The sequence below is a fragment of the Ambystoma mexicanum genome, chromosome 12 (genome assembly GCF_040938575.1).
Source record: "Ambystoma mexicanum isolate Mex_15411 chromosome 12, UKY_AmexF1_1, whole genome shotgun sequence".
NCBI classification, from domain to species: Eukaryota; Metazoa; Chordata; class Amphibia; order Caudata; family Ambystomatidae; genus Ambystoma; species Ambystoma mexicanum.
Genome location: NC_090936.1, coordinates 1865565 through 1881596, shown reverse-complemented (window position 1 = coordinate 1881596; position 16032 = coordinate 1865565). Strand labels below are relative to the sequence as shown.

The following is a 16032-nucleotide window of genomic DNA, read 5'->3' as shown; positions in this document are numbered from 1 at the left end:
ACTTGTCTAAATACCAGATTCCCTGAAATTACCTGATTCTCAGACAGAGAAAATGTAGACTGAATTCTGAAATTTGACTATTGCGAGAACCCTCTCTTCTGGTCTCCCATGAGTTTTTATAATGCTGCAAGACGCCGGAGAGAGATCATGTGGGTTAGAGGAAAGGACCTTCCAGTGTGGCCAGACTGTGCGCCGTGATTGGTTGGCCATGGGGATGACACGTGTAATTGCGTCAGAGCGTTGCTAGGATACCTGTCCTTGATCCGCCAATGCGCGCTACGCCCACAAGAAGGGATTTGCCTTTTTATTGTACCGAGGTCCTGTGCGGATCGCGGGCAAAACCTAACAATTGTTTTTTTGGATACCTATGTGAACTGACTTCATTGTACTGCTCTACAGCTCACATAACTCCCTCCTAAAATAAGCCCGGCTGCTCAGCCACTCTACCGACCTGTGTAGTGTAAGGAAGGCATGGTATCAACAGTAAGACAGACACAAGTGACCAAAGTTCAAGGGTGTTTATTGAACTTTAATAGGGTTTGAAAAACGCCTATTTAATCCTAAATCTACAGATGGGAGCAAGCTACGACCATCAAATAATCTTGACTCCGTCCTAGTGGTGTCTTTTCAAAATAAAAGGGGCCATACTAATAAACCTATTGCCAATCCTTACCTCTAAATACAAATAGTGTGGGAAACCATGTTATGCAAAAGGAAAGTGTTCAAGAAATGATATGTCAGGATATTCAAGCCGTAGGCTTCCCTTCCCCATGTTTTCAGCATGGGACAAGGCGGCACACTCGAGGTTAGCACAGTCTCTGGCTTCTGTAGCACGAGGGTGCAGTACAAAACTCCAACATCATGGCCTTCTGTGCCAAAGTCCCTTTGCCATTCAAAGTCTCTTCTTTCAGAGGGTCCGATGCAACAAACAAAGTTCCTTTCAGGATTCTCGTATGCACACATTTCTCAGGCGAGTTAATGTTCACATTGGGTCCCCCTCTGCCGGATTCGGATCCATTCTAGCACAAAATCTTCAGTCAGTCTCCCTCTGCTGGGCTCAGACCAATATATCTATTGTAACATGAAGTGGCTTTAACACAAAGCTTTCAATTGATCTCCCTCCATCGTGCTCGGACCAACTTTATCTACTTTCATCAACTTTCTTTACTGTATCAACATTGAAGACGTTGCAGGATCCCTTCAGTTCACAATCCTTTGCCACTATTTCACTTTGGTCAACTCTCAGCTGCACACCTTACAGAGACCTTCGATTAAGCACCAAGTGGTGCCGGACCACTCCGTTAAAGTTATTGTATATCTTGGTTTCAAAGTTCAATCACTCATGTGCAGTTCAACTGTACTCGCGTTGGTTATCACATGCGTTTCATACAATGTTCGTTCCAGCGCTCGCCATACAATGTTGCCCCTTGCACCCTTGGCTTCAACAGACCGGTCTTGTATCTGTCTCCCCAACTCACCAGCTGTGTTGATTTCACTGATGCTGCTTTGTTGTTGGAGGGCCACGGGTACCTCCGACACACAATGTAGGATTCCGCAGCCTGGTTTCCTTCCTATTCTCGAGGCTTCATGAAACAACAAAGTAAACAACAAGCAAACAAAGCAACAGTGCCATGTCGAAAAAAGGTCAAGGGAACTTTCCTCCTTGTGATCCCCTTCAGGTTTGCTGTCTTTCTCCTCGTGTTAAACTGCCATCTTGGAACTACTGTTTCCGCGTGTGTTTTGCCTCGCTTGGATTGTGCTCTTGTGCTCCGCCTTTTATACATGTGGGGAAGTGTAATGGAAGTCAGGTCTGCGTGGTGGTCAGTAATTGCCTGACGCTGCCTGACCATTGTATTGGAACATTTCAGGTATACGGCTCGGGTGTTAGTCTGTTTTCTCTCATAGCGGCCTGTCAGTGAGAAAGTGTTTGTTGTGAAAGTGGTGAGGGTTGAGTTCCTCATTATCCTACCTGGTAGGATGGGGTAAAGGTGTTTCAGGGAAGGGGATACCGCATCTCACCATCTGGTGTCCCACTCCCTGAAGACCCCTCACCCAGGGGATCCTCCCACACTTGTCCACCCCCAGGAACTGGATCCAAATGCGATGGCTGTGTCCTGGATGACAGATCCCAAGGCACTAGCAGGTGAGAACTTCTGGTTTCTCACAGTAGTACAGGCCGATATTAAGAGTTGGGTCCCTAATACCAAGAGATACGTCTTGGGAAGTCCCACAGCAGTTGGACTTCAGAAAAATATACCTAACATCCCCGAGAGACTTCTATGGGACATCCTTTTTTTGCTTTGTTTGGACCCCTGAGCATACCTTTTGCAGGAAAGTAAAGCCTGCTTTGCTTCCCTTGTCTTTTTGCTCATTCTTATGGGCAAACTGATCAGCCCATAAGGCTGTCCGTACTGAGACACTGTGCCTCATTATGACCCTGCCGGTCCAGAAAGAACAGTGGCCGTAAAAACGCTGCCACCGTTCTTTCCAGACCGGCTGATTCAGAGTCCTGCAGGCGGGAGGTGTCGCTACTGCCAGGTCTGACCTGGCGGGAGTAAAGCCGCCCACCTGCAGGCGCAAATGGAAATACCGGCTACATCATAGACGGAACCAGTGTTTCCATTGTCCCCATCCACATGGAGTTCTTTGGGACTCCATGGGAATGGGGACTTACAGAATTCCGTCTCAGGAATTCCTGTGTCACTGGGGTCGTAATGCCCCAGTGATTACGGGAATCACGGAGGCGGAATGGTAATATGGGTCCGACGGTAGCCTGCCAGTTTTTCCGGCATGGTTACTGCGGGACTCGTAATGAGGCCACTGTCTCTTAGTGCATTCCTTCTATTGTTAAAAATGCTCATATCACTCTAAAGTAAAGTGTGGTTAGGATACATTGTATCCTTAAACTTTTCTGTAATGGTGTTTTGGTTACTTTTACAATGTGCATAAGATGAGCTGGTGGCAGCGGATATTTTTCTACTGTGTTTTTATACTTTCTACTTGTGCATTTTCCGCAAAAGACTACTAAAAGTGGCTAGCACACTAAGGTGGCTGCTCACAAGGTTTTGCTTGTTCTCTGGCCTTCTTTCTCAGGTCAGGAAATGCCATATATATGAAATGCCCTTTTCCTAAGCAAAGCTCCTGCTTTTGCGGGCAAAGGTGAGATTTGTGTGCGAGTTCGGATGTGGGGCCTGAGACTGTTTTGTGCCAGTGCCTATAATTCTTTTGCTGGGAAGATGTGGTGGCCAGTGGTTATCCATTACGGGATAGCGACTGATTGTTTAAATTATGCAGATCCTTACCATTGGTATTATGCAGATCCTTGCCATTGGTGTACCTGGGTAAACTTCTAGTCCAGATCTTGGATAAAAGGACTTCTGCAGCCATTCTTCATATCGTGACTGGAGCAAAGTCGAAGACAAGCAGCCCGTTGACCCCTGCAGCTCATCGGCACCAAATCCAGTGACGTGCATGTGTGAAACCCTGCTCTTCTTCCTTATGTAAAGTAGACACTTGTCAGTGCTTTGACCCCCCACCATGACTGGTGGGAATACAAGTCTTGACCCCTGCTGTAGGATCCGTGCCTTCTAAGCCTTTGGCAGTGTCCTTGGGCCAACCAATGGACTGACCAGCTCCCTCCTAGGCAGGGTGTGCTCTGGTGCGTCTGCTCTGGCAACCAGAGAGCACTGACCAAACCGCACATGCGCAGGGAAGAAATCATGGCAGCTCCCTGGAAGAAGAGCAGCATCTGCGTCCTGTGACCACCCGGCTGCTCTGTTCAGGCGCCAGTTTGGGTGTAGGCGCCAGCGGGTAATTGAATGGGTGTGGATGCTTTTTTGCTGGTCTGTTGATGCTTTTTGGGTGTATGCTGCGTGAGGTGCCTGCCTTTCTCCTCTTAGGTAGCTGGGAGAGGGTAGACGCTTCCTGGTCCCAATCCTGGGGGTGGTGTACTGCGGGAGGATCACATGGGTGCAGACAGGGCCCAGGGTGAGATAGGGTATTTGTCCTCTGAAAGGGATTCCCTTACCATCCTGCCAGACGAGGGTATGGCTTATTGTAATTTTTACATCTCACCCTCCTGTCAGAGATGGTAAATTCTAAGTTCATAACATCTGAATTTATTACATCAAGGGAACCACCTAAAATCAAATGCCCTCCAAAACACCAAATGTGCACTACTAGAAATAATGGATATGTTGCCTTAGCTGTATCTTCTTCATCTAATAAGGTTATTACTGACAATCCCTCTTCTAAAAATACTAAGGGAATTAAATCTAACCCTAATGGGAACTACATGTCCCATAATGCCACAGACTGAGACGAAGAGGGCTCAGGAGTCATGTAGAAGTGAAGGGCAGGCAAGTAGTCCTAACAACCTTTGCCACAGTCAGGAAATTAACACTGCGGGTCTACACCTGAACTTAATTTTCTCACCTGAGAGGCATAAAAGGCTGCAGAATGAGGGAGAAGTAGAATGGAGCTGGAGCAGGAACCGGACGGCTGATAGCATAAAAGCACGAGGCTGGCAGTTCATGATTAAGTGTGTTCACTTAAGGGTCGCCAGGACAAGAGGAAAGCAGATTTCACCTGTAAGTCCTGAGACAATCAAATGTTCACAAACCCTGCTGTGTCGTGGCTGCACTGAGAGACGTGTCGAGGTTGAAAGTCTTCCCAGGTGCTCCTAAGACTGAATGCAGCGCAAAGAACCTGCTGTAACCCAGGCCTGTGTACTGAAGCAAGCCAAGGGACAGAGGAGGCGAGGAGTCTCCTTGTGGTTAAGGCCGAACCGAAGCCACCTCTGCTGCTGAGGGATGTGGGTCCCAAGAGTGCCTAAAGGAGTAGCAGATCCCAAAGAGGTCAGGAAGTAGAAGCAAATCACAAGTGTAGTGTTCTGGAGCCGGCGGCGAGCGAAGCTTCGTATACAGGTTCACTTTTAAAAGCTTGTTGGTAACTGTTGCCAGTTCCATGATATCTTGCGTAAGATTGGAAGCGAGTAAAATGTGTTCATTGCTGTGAAGCGGTCAGAGAATCAAACCGAAAGCTGACTGTTAAGATTTGTTACAAGTTATATTCCATCAAAGCAAGTTCGCGTGCAAATAATTGTGATTCCCAACGTGAGTCGGAGTCTAACTCTGTGATAATAAAGGGAAATAGAAATTCTTTCAAGACTTTGAAGCTGAAAAGGTTGCATGTACCTAAATCTGTTTCTCTATTGAAGAGAGATCCTTGTAACGTATAGAACAACTATTCCAAGAAAACAGAAGTTATTCACCTGTAGAGAAGAGCATGCACTGCTTGAGCCAGTAGGCAAATACTTCTTATAATAAAACGAGCCGTGTTGAGAACTATTCACATGCTTTCGGAGAGTGTTGAAGTTAAAGGTCCAGTGTCTCTGATATGTGTGACTTTGTTATCCCAAGCTGGAAGGGTGGCTTCTGGAATCCTTAAGGTGTGAATGAAGCTGGGGAAGGGAGATGGGTGCTTGTAAAAGGAAGGCTGAGACTGTTGAAGCTAATAGACAAGCAGTCGGGAAGCAGAACAGACTTAAAGCATCAAGTTGTGGTTGTATATTGTCACTGCATCTTACCCTAAGGAGCCTGCTCCCCAGTAACAGTAAAAGGGGGTTGTCAAGAAGTTAGCAACACTCTGAGAAGAAGCATTCTGACAAGTATACTAAAGAGACTGCAGAGGTCAAGAATACCAAAGAAGTTGTTGAAGCAGAAATTGTTTTTGTTTAACAAACGGTGGCAAACCTATCCTGGAAGAATGCTATCCAAGATTACCATTGGTGCTGTTTCCTTGTCTAAACTTGCAATGAGAACTTTTCAACAGAAGGCTGAAGAACTGTGCCAGTGGGATTTAGTTTGGTGAACTTTTATTTTCCTTTGAAACTGATAAGGTCTGTTCAAGACGTTATTTTCCTTGTGAACATTTGGGAGAAGGTGACTTTAAGCAATCCTGTGGAAACTATCTACTCAGGACAGGTGAAGGCCATTCAAATCATTGGTTAGTTGTTGTTCTTTGATTTATGTTGGTTTTATCATGAATGTGTTGATGTAGTGTGAGGGCTAGTTTTGTTGGTTCTAGGCGTTATCCACTAGACCTTAGAACAGGCAGGGAACACCCTAATAGAGTAGGTTTAGTGAGGTTTAATTTGCACTTTTTACTTTTGATAAAATGTTTCATTTGGATAAAAACACAAGCAGTTGTCCACCTCGCATTACTGACCCCTGACACAGGGCAAAGGGATCTGTGGTGCGTGACACTTCCCTCCAAAAGTCAGCACAGGGTTCAAGCCTTCTTAAATAGATGTGGATTCCAATGAGTCAATGGAAGGAAAGTTTAAAAAGAAAGATCTGTCCTAACAATTATGGACACAATAATGTTGCCACAGATTCTTCCTTGACCCTCCCCTCCATCACCTCCGTTTGCTAACTGATGTGGCAGTTCTGCTCTTCCGACGCCTCGGTCAGCGCGGCATGGGGAGAAACTGAGGTCTTGATCTCATGCGGCTGAGTTTACAAACCTTTGAAGTGCCTTGAAGCCCCAATGATGCAGTGTGTTATGGCTGAGGAGAAGTTACTGAATCTTTTCTCCCCTGGCGTTATTTCAAGAGTTCAGGAATCTCTTGTAGGAATATGGTCGTCCTCCAAAAGAACATGACTGGAGTTTGTATCTTGTTCATCTACCTAACACAGCACTTAGCGCCAATCTGCACGAAGCGATCATTCCAAAGTCCATTCATTTGGTGCCATTAAATTGGGTAATAATGCATGTTCCACTGTGCTTTGAAGTATTAGCATTCTCGCATGAAGCACTGTATTAAAAGGTGATCTTTTCTCTAGCTTAATCTAATTCGATTCTTTCCTGCTGCTTCAGTTGTAATCGCACCAAAGAAAATGATAAACCATCAAGTACTGGCATTAGAAGAAGAATAAATATAGGAATGTTCAGCGTGGTCTTTGCAGGCCACCCATAAACAATGAGCATAGTATGAACGTAACCTCTTGCTTTTTTCTATTTTTATACATTTTATTTCAATATAGAATTAGTTGTCCACTTAATGTTCCACATTGTGCTAACCATATGTTGATGTTCAAAAGGGCTTCAGTCTCCCCAGCCTTCGCTTTTCTTTTATATGATCGATATCTTGGATTTGGAAGACCAATGGTCATGCAATTAAATGTGTAGCATTTTAAGACATCCTTTGGCACCTTCATTGTTTGTTTGAAAGGTCTGTCCACTTGATAAAATTTGTTTTCCTGTTGCAGGTTTTACGGCAAATGCGAAAGCTGGCCTGGCACGAGCCTGAAGTAAAGGATTATGTCATATGTTGTATGATCAACATTTGGAATGTGAAATACAACAGCATTCACTGTGTTGCCAACCTTTTGGCTGGGTTGGTGCTGTACCAAGAGGATGTGGGAATTCACGTTGTGGATGGTGTGTTGGAAGATATCCGCTTGGGAATGGAGGTAAACTGGACACTTATTATAAAATGTTGATGACCTTATCATTTTAGTCCCTTTTTGCTGTTTGCTTAATTGTTTCGCCTTAGAAATCGTAACTGAAATGAGTGCCAAATTTCCCTGCTTTAAAACCAAAGGTGGTTAATGCCTTTACTGCATACATCCTGTCTGGGAACACTAGTACAGGGAGCAGTGGTTGCGTTCTGCTGAGGGCATGCTAGTTCAGCAACTTCTATTGTGTTCAAAGTTGACATTTTATATGGCGTATATGTGCGTAGATTTTTGAGATTTTGACAAATAGATTAAATTCTCTCATGTTGAAGTAACATACTTTTTTATTTTAGGTTAACCAGCCAAAGTTCAACCAGCGCCGCGTCAGCAGTGCCAAGTTCTTGGGTGAACTGTACAATTACAGGATGGTAGAGTCTGCAGTTATATTCAGAACTCTGTATTCTTTTATTTCGTTTGGTGTGAATACCGATGGAGGCCCTAGTTCACTGGACCCTCCTGACCATCTCTTCCGAATCCGGCTGGTCTGCACCATTCTCGATACCTGTGGACAGTACTTCGACAGAGGGTCCAGCAAAAGGAAACTAGATTGCTTTCTTGTATATTTTCAGGTATGGATTCTCTGTAGAAGGACCACATTTAAAAATAAATGTTAATTTATTTTAAAATCAAATGTAGACAAATATTGATGCAAATAAAACCATAGTTACAATTTACGAATAAAGATGCAGACATGTGAGCCCATTCCATAAATAGGTAATTCAGTTGCAGAGCATGCAATAGTTATGCTATCATCTCTTCTAGTACTCTTAAGCTATTAAAAACTCAAAGGTTTTGATTTCTTTGTACGTGATATTATTGCCTCTACCAATGCTAATGGATATTATCTCCCCTGCACAACCCTTCTCTGTGAAATATCCAGCCTGCAGGCTGAGACTTCATACCTTTTGAATCGTGCATGCAAGGTGCTGGGTGGCACCTCCCATACTCTCTGTAGCACGAGGGCCTTGCTTGAAGACTCATCCAGAGGTAATGGTACTCAGGGTGCAAGTGGTGCTGCCTGCCTCACCCCAACAGTTCCTTTTCTGACACTACAGGTTATGGGCCTTCAGAATACACTCAAAGAAGAAGAGTATCTGAATTATTTTAGTTGAATTGAGCAGGCCTGCAGCAAGTGTGTATGATGTCCATTATGGATATTCATGACTATTCATGTGATGCCTTGGCACATGCATGAGCGTAGAGTGCAAGGTCTGCTGGTGCATGATATCCCAGGCCAGGCGACCCCAGGAACATAGACTTCTGATGTCCCAGTAGAATAACAAAGAGAGTGCCTCCCGAGGGCTGCAGAGGCTTCTTGAAGCTGGAGCTCGCAGAGCACTTGTGAGGGAAGGACTCCTGCTGAAGTTCCTCCACTTGTTTCAAGAGGAGATGTAAGAAGAGGTTGTATTGGAGGAGTGCCTCTCCCTTGCCCAAATATAGGCACTCTGATCCATGTGCGCCAAGGCAGAATTTGTGTCGTACATGGCCCTTATGCGAACGGCAGTTAATGCCCTGTTTATCCAGTGAAAGGGTGCAGAAGGAGTTGTTAGCATACATTTGTATTAGTAATCAAAATAAAGAGAGAACCTAACTTTCCCTAACTCCAAGACTGGTTTCACTACCTCAACTAAAAATGCTAAGGGAATTGAAAAACCTACTTCTGTCACTCACACTTATAACTACACTAAAGACGTAGTGGATCTTCATGGTTCAGAAGAATGGCTCCCTTCTTCTGGACCACGGATCATAGTTCCAGTTGTTGATGGGGTCTTTACCTGAAGGAATGACTCCTTTCCCCAAGACACAAAACGGCGTTCCAGGTTCAAATGCTAAAAAGTGGTAAAGTTCTGAATTCAAACTTAAAAGGTGAAGCTCTGGTTCAAACGTCAACATTCCTCATTGCCTATAGTTGCATCTTCATTATTGGGTTCCTGGAGAATGCCCTCCCCCTTCTCCAGGTGTCAGGGCTGTGTCTTTCCTCACACAAACGTCAGGGGGAATGACTCCCTTCCCCTGGACTCTCCCTTCACTATGTTTCATGATTTCACAATGCCTAGGGATTCTTGGCTTTGTTCTTACACTTACTTTTTTTAGTTTCACAGTTCAGCATGCCACAGGGAATGTCTCCTTTCCCCTGGGGGAATGGGACGGCAGGAGTGGCTGCGGGGGGAGTGTCTCCCTTCCCCTGGGGGGCGGTCTCCCTTCTTCTGGCCTTTCTCCGGCTTTTTAACCCAGTTCACAATGCCAGTGGGAATGTCTTCCTTCTTTTGTCTCTCATATGCTCTGGTTGATGTGGGTCCTAGCCCCGTATCGCAGTTCCTTTAGTGATTTCTTTTGGCAGACCTGGTTTACTACCCTGCCAAGTCCTGCCAAAAAAAGATGACTAGACCATGCTCTCTTTGTATTTCACTTTTGGTAGACCTGGTTTACTCTCCTGCCAGGCATTATTATTTATGTTATATGGGTCCCGGACCCCTTGGTTTAAAGTTTCTCTTGCCCCCTTCTTTGACCCTGGCAGCCTATGTACCTTCTGGGTCTCTGTTGTGCCTCATTCGGCAGTTGCTGGCATTTCTGATCTTTGTTTGCTTCTCTTGCTCTCCTGTGTCTTCTGCGGTACTTGAGGTGGCTCGGTAGCATTTTGTTCTGGGCAGGCTGTGCGTCTCGGCACAGCCGCACTGCCCGGCGGCTTCTTATGTTGGGATTCTGGTTTCTCCTGTCGGGCTGCGTGCGGGGGACCGGATAGGGACGCCTCGGTTCCTCTCCTCGTGTCCCGGACAGCAACCTTTCCTTTTCTCCACACAAAACGTCCTCTGAGCTTGCAGTGCCTCCTGGGTAAGTCTTCCTTGGCCTTTATTTGGAATGGGCGGTGACATCTAGACCGCTCATTCAGGTTCCACTGGGGATTTGTTATGGCTCTGCACCTCCTCCTCATCTTACTACTTCTTACTGAAGTCATAGTCAAGTCATCCCTACTCTTTCTCTTCTCAGTGATGGCTGCCTCTTCAACTTCACCGACATACATGGAAGAGTGTGACATGGAGGTGTGTGGTGTGAGACAAGGGGGTGTGAAGGAGTTTGTTGGAGATCTGGAATACTACATTCTCCCGAGATGTGCTCCTTGATCCCTAGAGGGGGAGTCTCTCCCCATGAGATCCTCCTGCTGAGCACCACTCCCATGGGGACTATCAGGTAGCGCTCTCACCTCTTGGCCTCAGGCCTCCTGAGATGGGGGCTCACCCTCAGGGAGAAGTGACGACATCTGGGGATTTGTCACATCAGGCACTGAACTTGGCAGGCTGTGCGGAAAGAAGACCAAGCTCGCTGATTTCATGAGCAAAGAGACCAAGGACCAGTCTTCTCTCCCTTTTAGAAAATGTTTCAAAGATGAGGGAAACCTATGTCCGAGCCCTGTCCAGGAACATACTAAGAAAGTAAACAACCAGGCCGGTGCGGCCTGTCTTAACCTTTTGACCACCCAACTGTGGATTCACTAGTGGTTCATGCGGCTAATTTCAAGGGATGTCCAATGCATTCACAATCTTGTCACCGGAGAGGAAGTTCAAGAGGATAGATGCCATGGCGAAGAAGGTGTTCACCTCTGGGTTCTGAGCCTCACGATCTTGTAATGCTGCCACCACCCTGGATGGAGGCCAGCTTGCCTTGTGTTCAGGTCGCACTTCCATGGCGCCTGAAAGACTGTGCCAGCACACACTACTGCTACCAGTGTTCTCCTTGGAACAATATGCAAGACGATGGGATGTCCTCAGGAATGCAGAAGCACGGTAGTATTTTTCTGTGTCTTCCTATTTAGGTACTTGCAGCAGATGGGACTCCAGCATGGGGTCTGGCATGGCTTCACATGCTCATGAATATTCCCTGTCACCAGACTGGGAATCCTTGGTAAAAGCAATAAACAGTTTCACCTGCCATTAGTAATTGCAGGCTGAGGAACACAAGCCAGTGGATGCCGGAAAGGTAAGTGGTGGGGTGGTGCGGAGGCTGAAGGCGAGGAGCCGGGACACCTTCTAACACGACCCGCCCTTCCTCCCCTCTGAGAGAAGGCGCATTGATGCTTGTAGTCTTATCTTTCTATCTGCTTGGATAATCTGTACTCATGCTACTCCTCATGCTACCTCATGTCAGAAAAATTCAATCTGAGGGTCCTAGATACGTGAGGGATCATGGGTACAGTTGACGTCACACTAGGGATAGTATTACTGGCACACCCTGTGTCGACGCCCATTTTCGAGTTTTGAAAACAAACTGTAATACTCCACAGCTTCCACTAGATGTCAGCCTATGCACAGCATGTGAATCTAAGCAGATACAAGCATCAGAAATACAATTACGGTGAGTAATGTAACCCATATATTGAGGACCTGCTTAACCTTCGTTTCCTTCCTTCAACCTTTCCTTTCTGCAGCCTCAAACTGCAAAGTATAACTAGTGATATATAAATGCCATTACTGTTCTTATGAATGAAGTCACTTCCGAGTGTAGGAAGAGTGTAAAAAGCATATCCAAAGATTATCCACTTACTTGTGCTGTTTCTGGGAAAGTATTTTAAAGTATATTTGATTGTTACATATTTTGCTCTTTTTAAAGAACACCTATTTAAAAATGAATGATAAATAAATAACTATAACTGAAACCTTAAGTGTAAGTGTTACTTGAATACTTGTATTTGTGAATTTCATTGCTACAGCTCACATTTACCCCTCTTCAGATAGGCCTGGCTGCTCTGTCACACTACCAACTTGCGTAGTACAGACCTATACCAAAAGTTGGGTTACCTAATACCAAGCAGATAAGTGTTGCGTAGTCTCACACAGTGTTACTACACCAATTCTTACCTAACGGTCCCAGGCCACCAATCTCAGCGGCTGTGTGGTGTTAGCTAGTGAGGGGGAAGGAGAAGGTGAAGTTGAAGAGGAGAGTCTTGAGGCGCTTCCAGAATTTAAGGAGGTCCGGTTCAAGACTGAGGGGGGGAGGGTGTTCTCAATGCGCATGAAAAGCCAGTGGTGGGCAGGCTCTGAACATTGTTGAGGAATGGAAGACTGCTACCAGTGGTTACTATATATTGTGGAAATCGGTTGTTGTTGAGATGGAATTCTAGAATCTGGCCTGGTGGACAGATTTAAGGAGACCACCCTAGTTCTGATGAACAGAGCTCCAAGGGGTTAGACAAAACCCAAAAGAGGTACGTCGATAAGCAGTCAAGGCTTAGTCTCGGGAGAGTCTGAGTGCGGTCAGAGGCCCTGCCTGAATCCACACAGAATAGCACACAATAAATAAATCTAGACAGTCAATTATAAAAAATAGTTATTTATTTTAGGGCTTTAGAACCCAACGAATAATGGAACTAGCAGGTAGAAATATCACACAATACTCTATAATTTAAATACATACAATCACCATTCAGTTCACTTAATAGACATAATAAAATAATACAGGTAAGTACTATACATGCACGAAAATTATGGGAACCAATTATAAGTTCAATGTCCTCTAAGATGAATGAGGCCCCAACACAATGTTTCTCACCAGTATGAGTTTTTTTTAAAAGGATGCAATTGGCTTGTGTTGCTGATTAGTTTCAAACTAATCAAACATTATATACAAATGTACCAGAAGATGGGTAAGTTTTCTCTTTTCTTCCAGACCCAAAGCTAACCCAGGGGCAGGATGCCAGACCCAGGTTCGATGACCAAAGGTGAGTGGAATGGCGATTGGAGACCTAGGGACTTGTTCCCAATGTTATCCTGGACTGGAGGGTGTGGGGGGGGGGGGCACAGGCTATGTAACTGTGCAGAAGTACGAGTTTGACACAATGGAGGCATAGTGATTGGCAAATACTTTTATTCAGGCAAAAATAAAGAGGAAACCTTTCGAGGGGATTGTGTCCTCTGACTTATTCCACATCTTTGACATTGATTACCACAGCTGTGCTGCTTTAGAAACCATTTTCGGCGTAGGCGTCCTGCGTCGATGACGTCGATATTCTTCCTCGAAGACCACCTCCGACGGTCGACGTCACCGGATGTTATATGCAGGACGCACGACGCCCGTAGCCCCAGTTCCGTTTTTTCCGCGAACCTGTTCACTTCGAAATCTCGGTGCGCCTCGGTTCTCTCTGGTTGAATCGGTTCTTCTATCGAAATTGTATTTTGAATGTCTTCGTCTTCTGCTACCCTGAAGTCGGGCTTCAAGAAGTGTCGGGACTGCGGTTCCAAGATGTCTCTTACGGACCCGCACAACGTCTGCCTCTGGTGCCTCGGTGAGACACGCCATTGATGAATGCCAGTCTTTGACGTCGAAGGCCTTGCGGGAGCGGAAGAAGTTTTCGGCAGGTAGGGTCTCCAAACCCCATAAGTCGAAGTCTGCTGGACTTTCGACCGATGATTCGAGGGGTGAATCTCTGCGTCGGTGTAAGTCCAGGGGGTCTCGTTGTAGGAGTGGGTCCTGCCATTCCTCTGCCTGTTCGAGGCATGCACGGAAGCACCGTCATCGGTCGCCTTTCCCATCCTCGTCGGAGGACTCTGCCAGACGGCGGGTGGCTTGTCCCACAAAGACTCATCGCCGGCCAAATGGGAGGAATTCCACCAGCAGATGATGGCGATTTTCGAATTGGAGGGCACCGTTCCGTCCGCGCCTCCGAGTGGAGCCGGCAAGGAACACGCTAGAGCCACCGCTCGCATGCTTTCGAGCTCGGGCGGTCGGCTCCATCATCTGGAACCGTTGCGGTCCAGATCGGACAAGGAGGATTGCCACCGTTCCAGGTCCCGGTCCTCGATGCTGTCAAGGCCGTTGGAGCCATGTCCGTCGACGTTGCTCGAGGTTCCGGCTCCAAGGAAGTTGTCAACGCCATCGGAGCTGAGACCATCGAAGGACACACTCAGGGCTCCGGCCTCTACGCCTTTGTCGAAGTAGTTGGTGCCTCGGTTGACGTCGACGCCACTCCCATCGGCACCCTTGATGCCTTTTGATGAGAACTTGCCGGAGGTGCCCCGGAGAGCAGTGGAAGCTCTGAGAAAGGCGCTCAGCAAGTTTGTGCGGCCTGTGTTTGACCCATACTCTGTTCCTCCTCCCAGGGTGGACTTGTTCCAACCCTTGGAGTACATTTCAGAGGTAGAGGAAGGGTCTGAGGAAAAGCTGATTGTGCCTCCTTAGGTTCCGGATGACCTGTTATATCTGGTCATAGCCAATTGGAAGACCTTTGTCAATCTTTACATGACGCCAGTGGTCTTGATACCTCCCTGGAGGTTGAGTTTGGCAGGCCTGAGCCTGGTACACATGCAGACTCCTCGTACAGGTGCCTCATGTCGAGGGTGACGGAGTATCTGGGGTGGTCTGCTCTACCTGTGGCTTTTCTGCAGGGTGACCTGACAGATATCTTGGACCAAGGTCCACCCACTGACACGGTGTTGCCATTTCATATGGCCTTACAAAGAAGGGTGGTGGCTTGGACTGCTCCGGAGAGTCTCCCGGCAGTGAATAAGTAGCTACCGAAAAAATACCGACCAGTCAGTGGCGACCCCTGCTACTTGTCTACGCACCCCACTCCAGAGAGTTTGGTGGTGCAGGCGGCTATGGCCCCAGCAAAGCAGGGTGTGTACCCTACGATCCCTCCAGATAGGGACGACAAACGCTTTGATGGTTGGGCGGAGAATGTATTTTCTTCTGGGGGTACAGCTTTAACGGCAGCCAACTCCGTTTGTGCCCTTGCAAGATTCACGCACACTCTGTGGAATTGTCGTTGGCGGCCGAACACATTCCCGAAGGGGAGGAACGGGATGGTTTTCTTGCCCTCGTTCAGGATGGCAAGGATGCCATGTGTGAAACCATTCAGTCGGGTCTGGACGTGGCAGACTGCCAGCCAGTCCATGGCGGCGAGCACCGTGATGCGCAGGTTTGCATGGTTGCGGAAGTCTGTTTGCTCCTGATGTACAGTCCCGGCTTCTCAACATGCCCTTTGATCGTGTCCATCTTTTTGGCAGCAAGGCTGGCGAGAGCCTTGAGAGGTTGCAGACCTCCAAAGCTGCAGCAAAGTCCTTGAGCGCTGCAGTCCGTCAACCTCTGCCTTTTAGTCCTAGGGGACAGCAATGGAAGGGAGGTTCCTTTCGATAATACTCTTCTTTTAGTAGATCGAGGGGAGCTGCCAGTCAAAGGGGCCAACGTAGGAGTACCAGAGGTCGAAAACAAACTACTACTGGTGCTAAAACCGCTCGGGAAGTTGCCTCTTTGCCCTCAGGCACAGCCGCAGCCGCTTCCGCTCAGTCATGAGGCCATGTCCCATGGTTTGCCTGTTGGGGGAAGGCTGGCACAGCATCTTGTAGAATGGCGTGCCATTACTTTAGATGTGTGGGTTCTGGAGATCATAGCCCATGGCTACTGTCTTCCTTTCCGGCAGAGGCCTCACAACAATCCACCGGGGAAGCTCTTTGAAGAGTATGGATCCGCTCCTTGCTCAGGAAATCAAGTCCCTGCTGTTGACAGGTGCCATAGAACTGGT

The 16032-nt window shown here is 47.0% G+C and overlaps 1 protein-coding gene across 5 annotated transcripts in view; it reads left to right on the top strand.

The window, feature by feature from the left end:
* Positions 1 to 16032, top strand: part of UPF2 (UPF2 regulator of nonsense mediated mRNA decay) — a 766220-nt gene that overhangs the window by 421909 nt on the left and 328279 nt on the right. For all 5 annotated transcript variants that reach the window (XM_069627785.1, XM_069627784.1, XM_069627788.1 and 2 more), the window contains exons 13-14: positions 7272 to 7475; positions 7814 to 8089. In XM_069627785.1, the coding sequence (XP_069483886.1) occupies positions 7272 to 7475; positions 7814 to 8089 (480 nt within the window). The remainder of the gene's footprint in view (positions 1 to 7271; positions 7476 to 7813; positions 8090 to 16032) is intronic.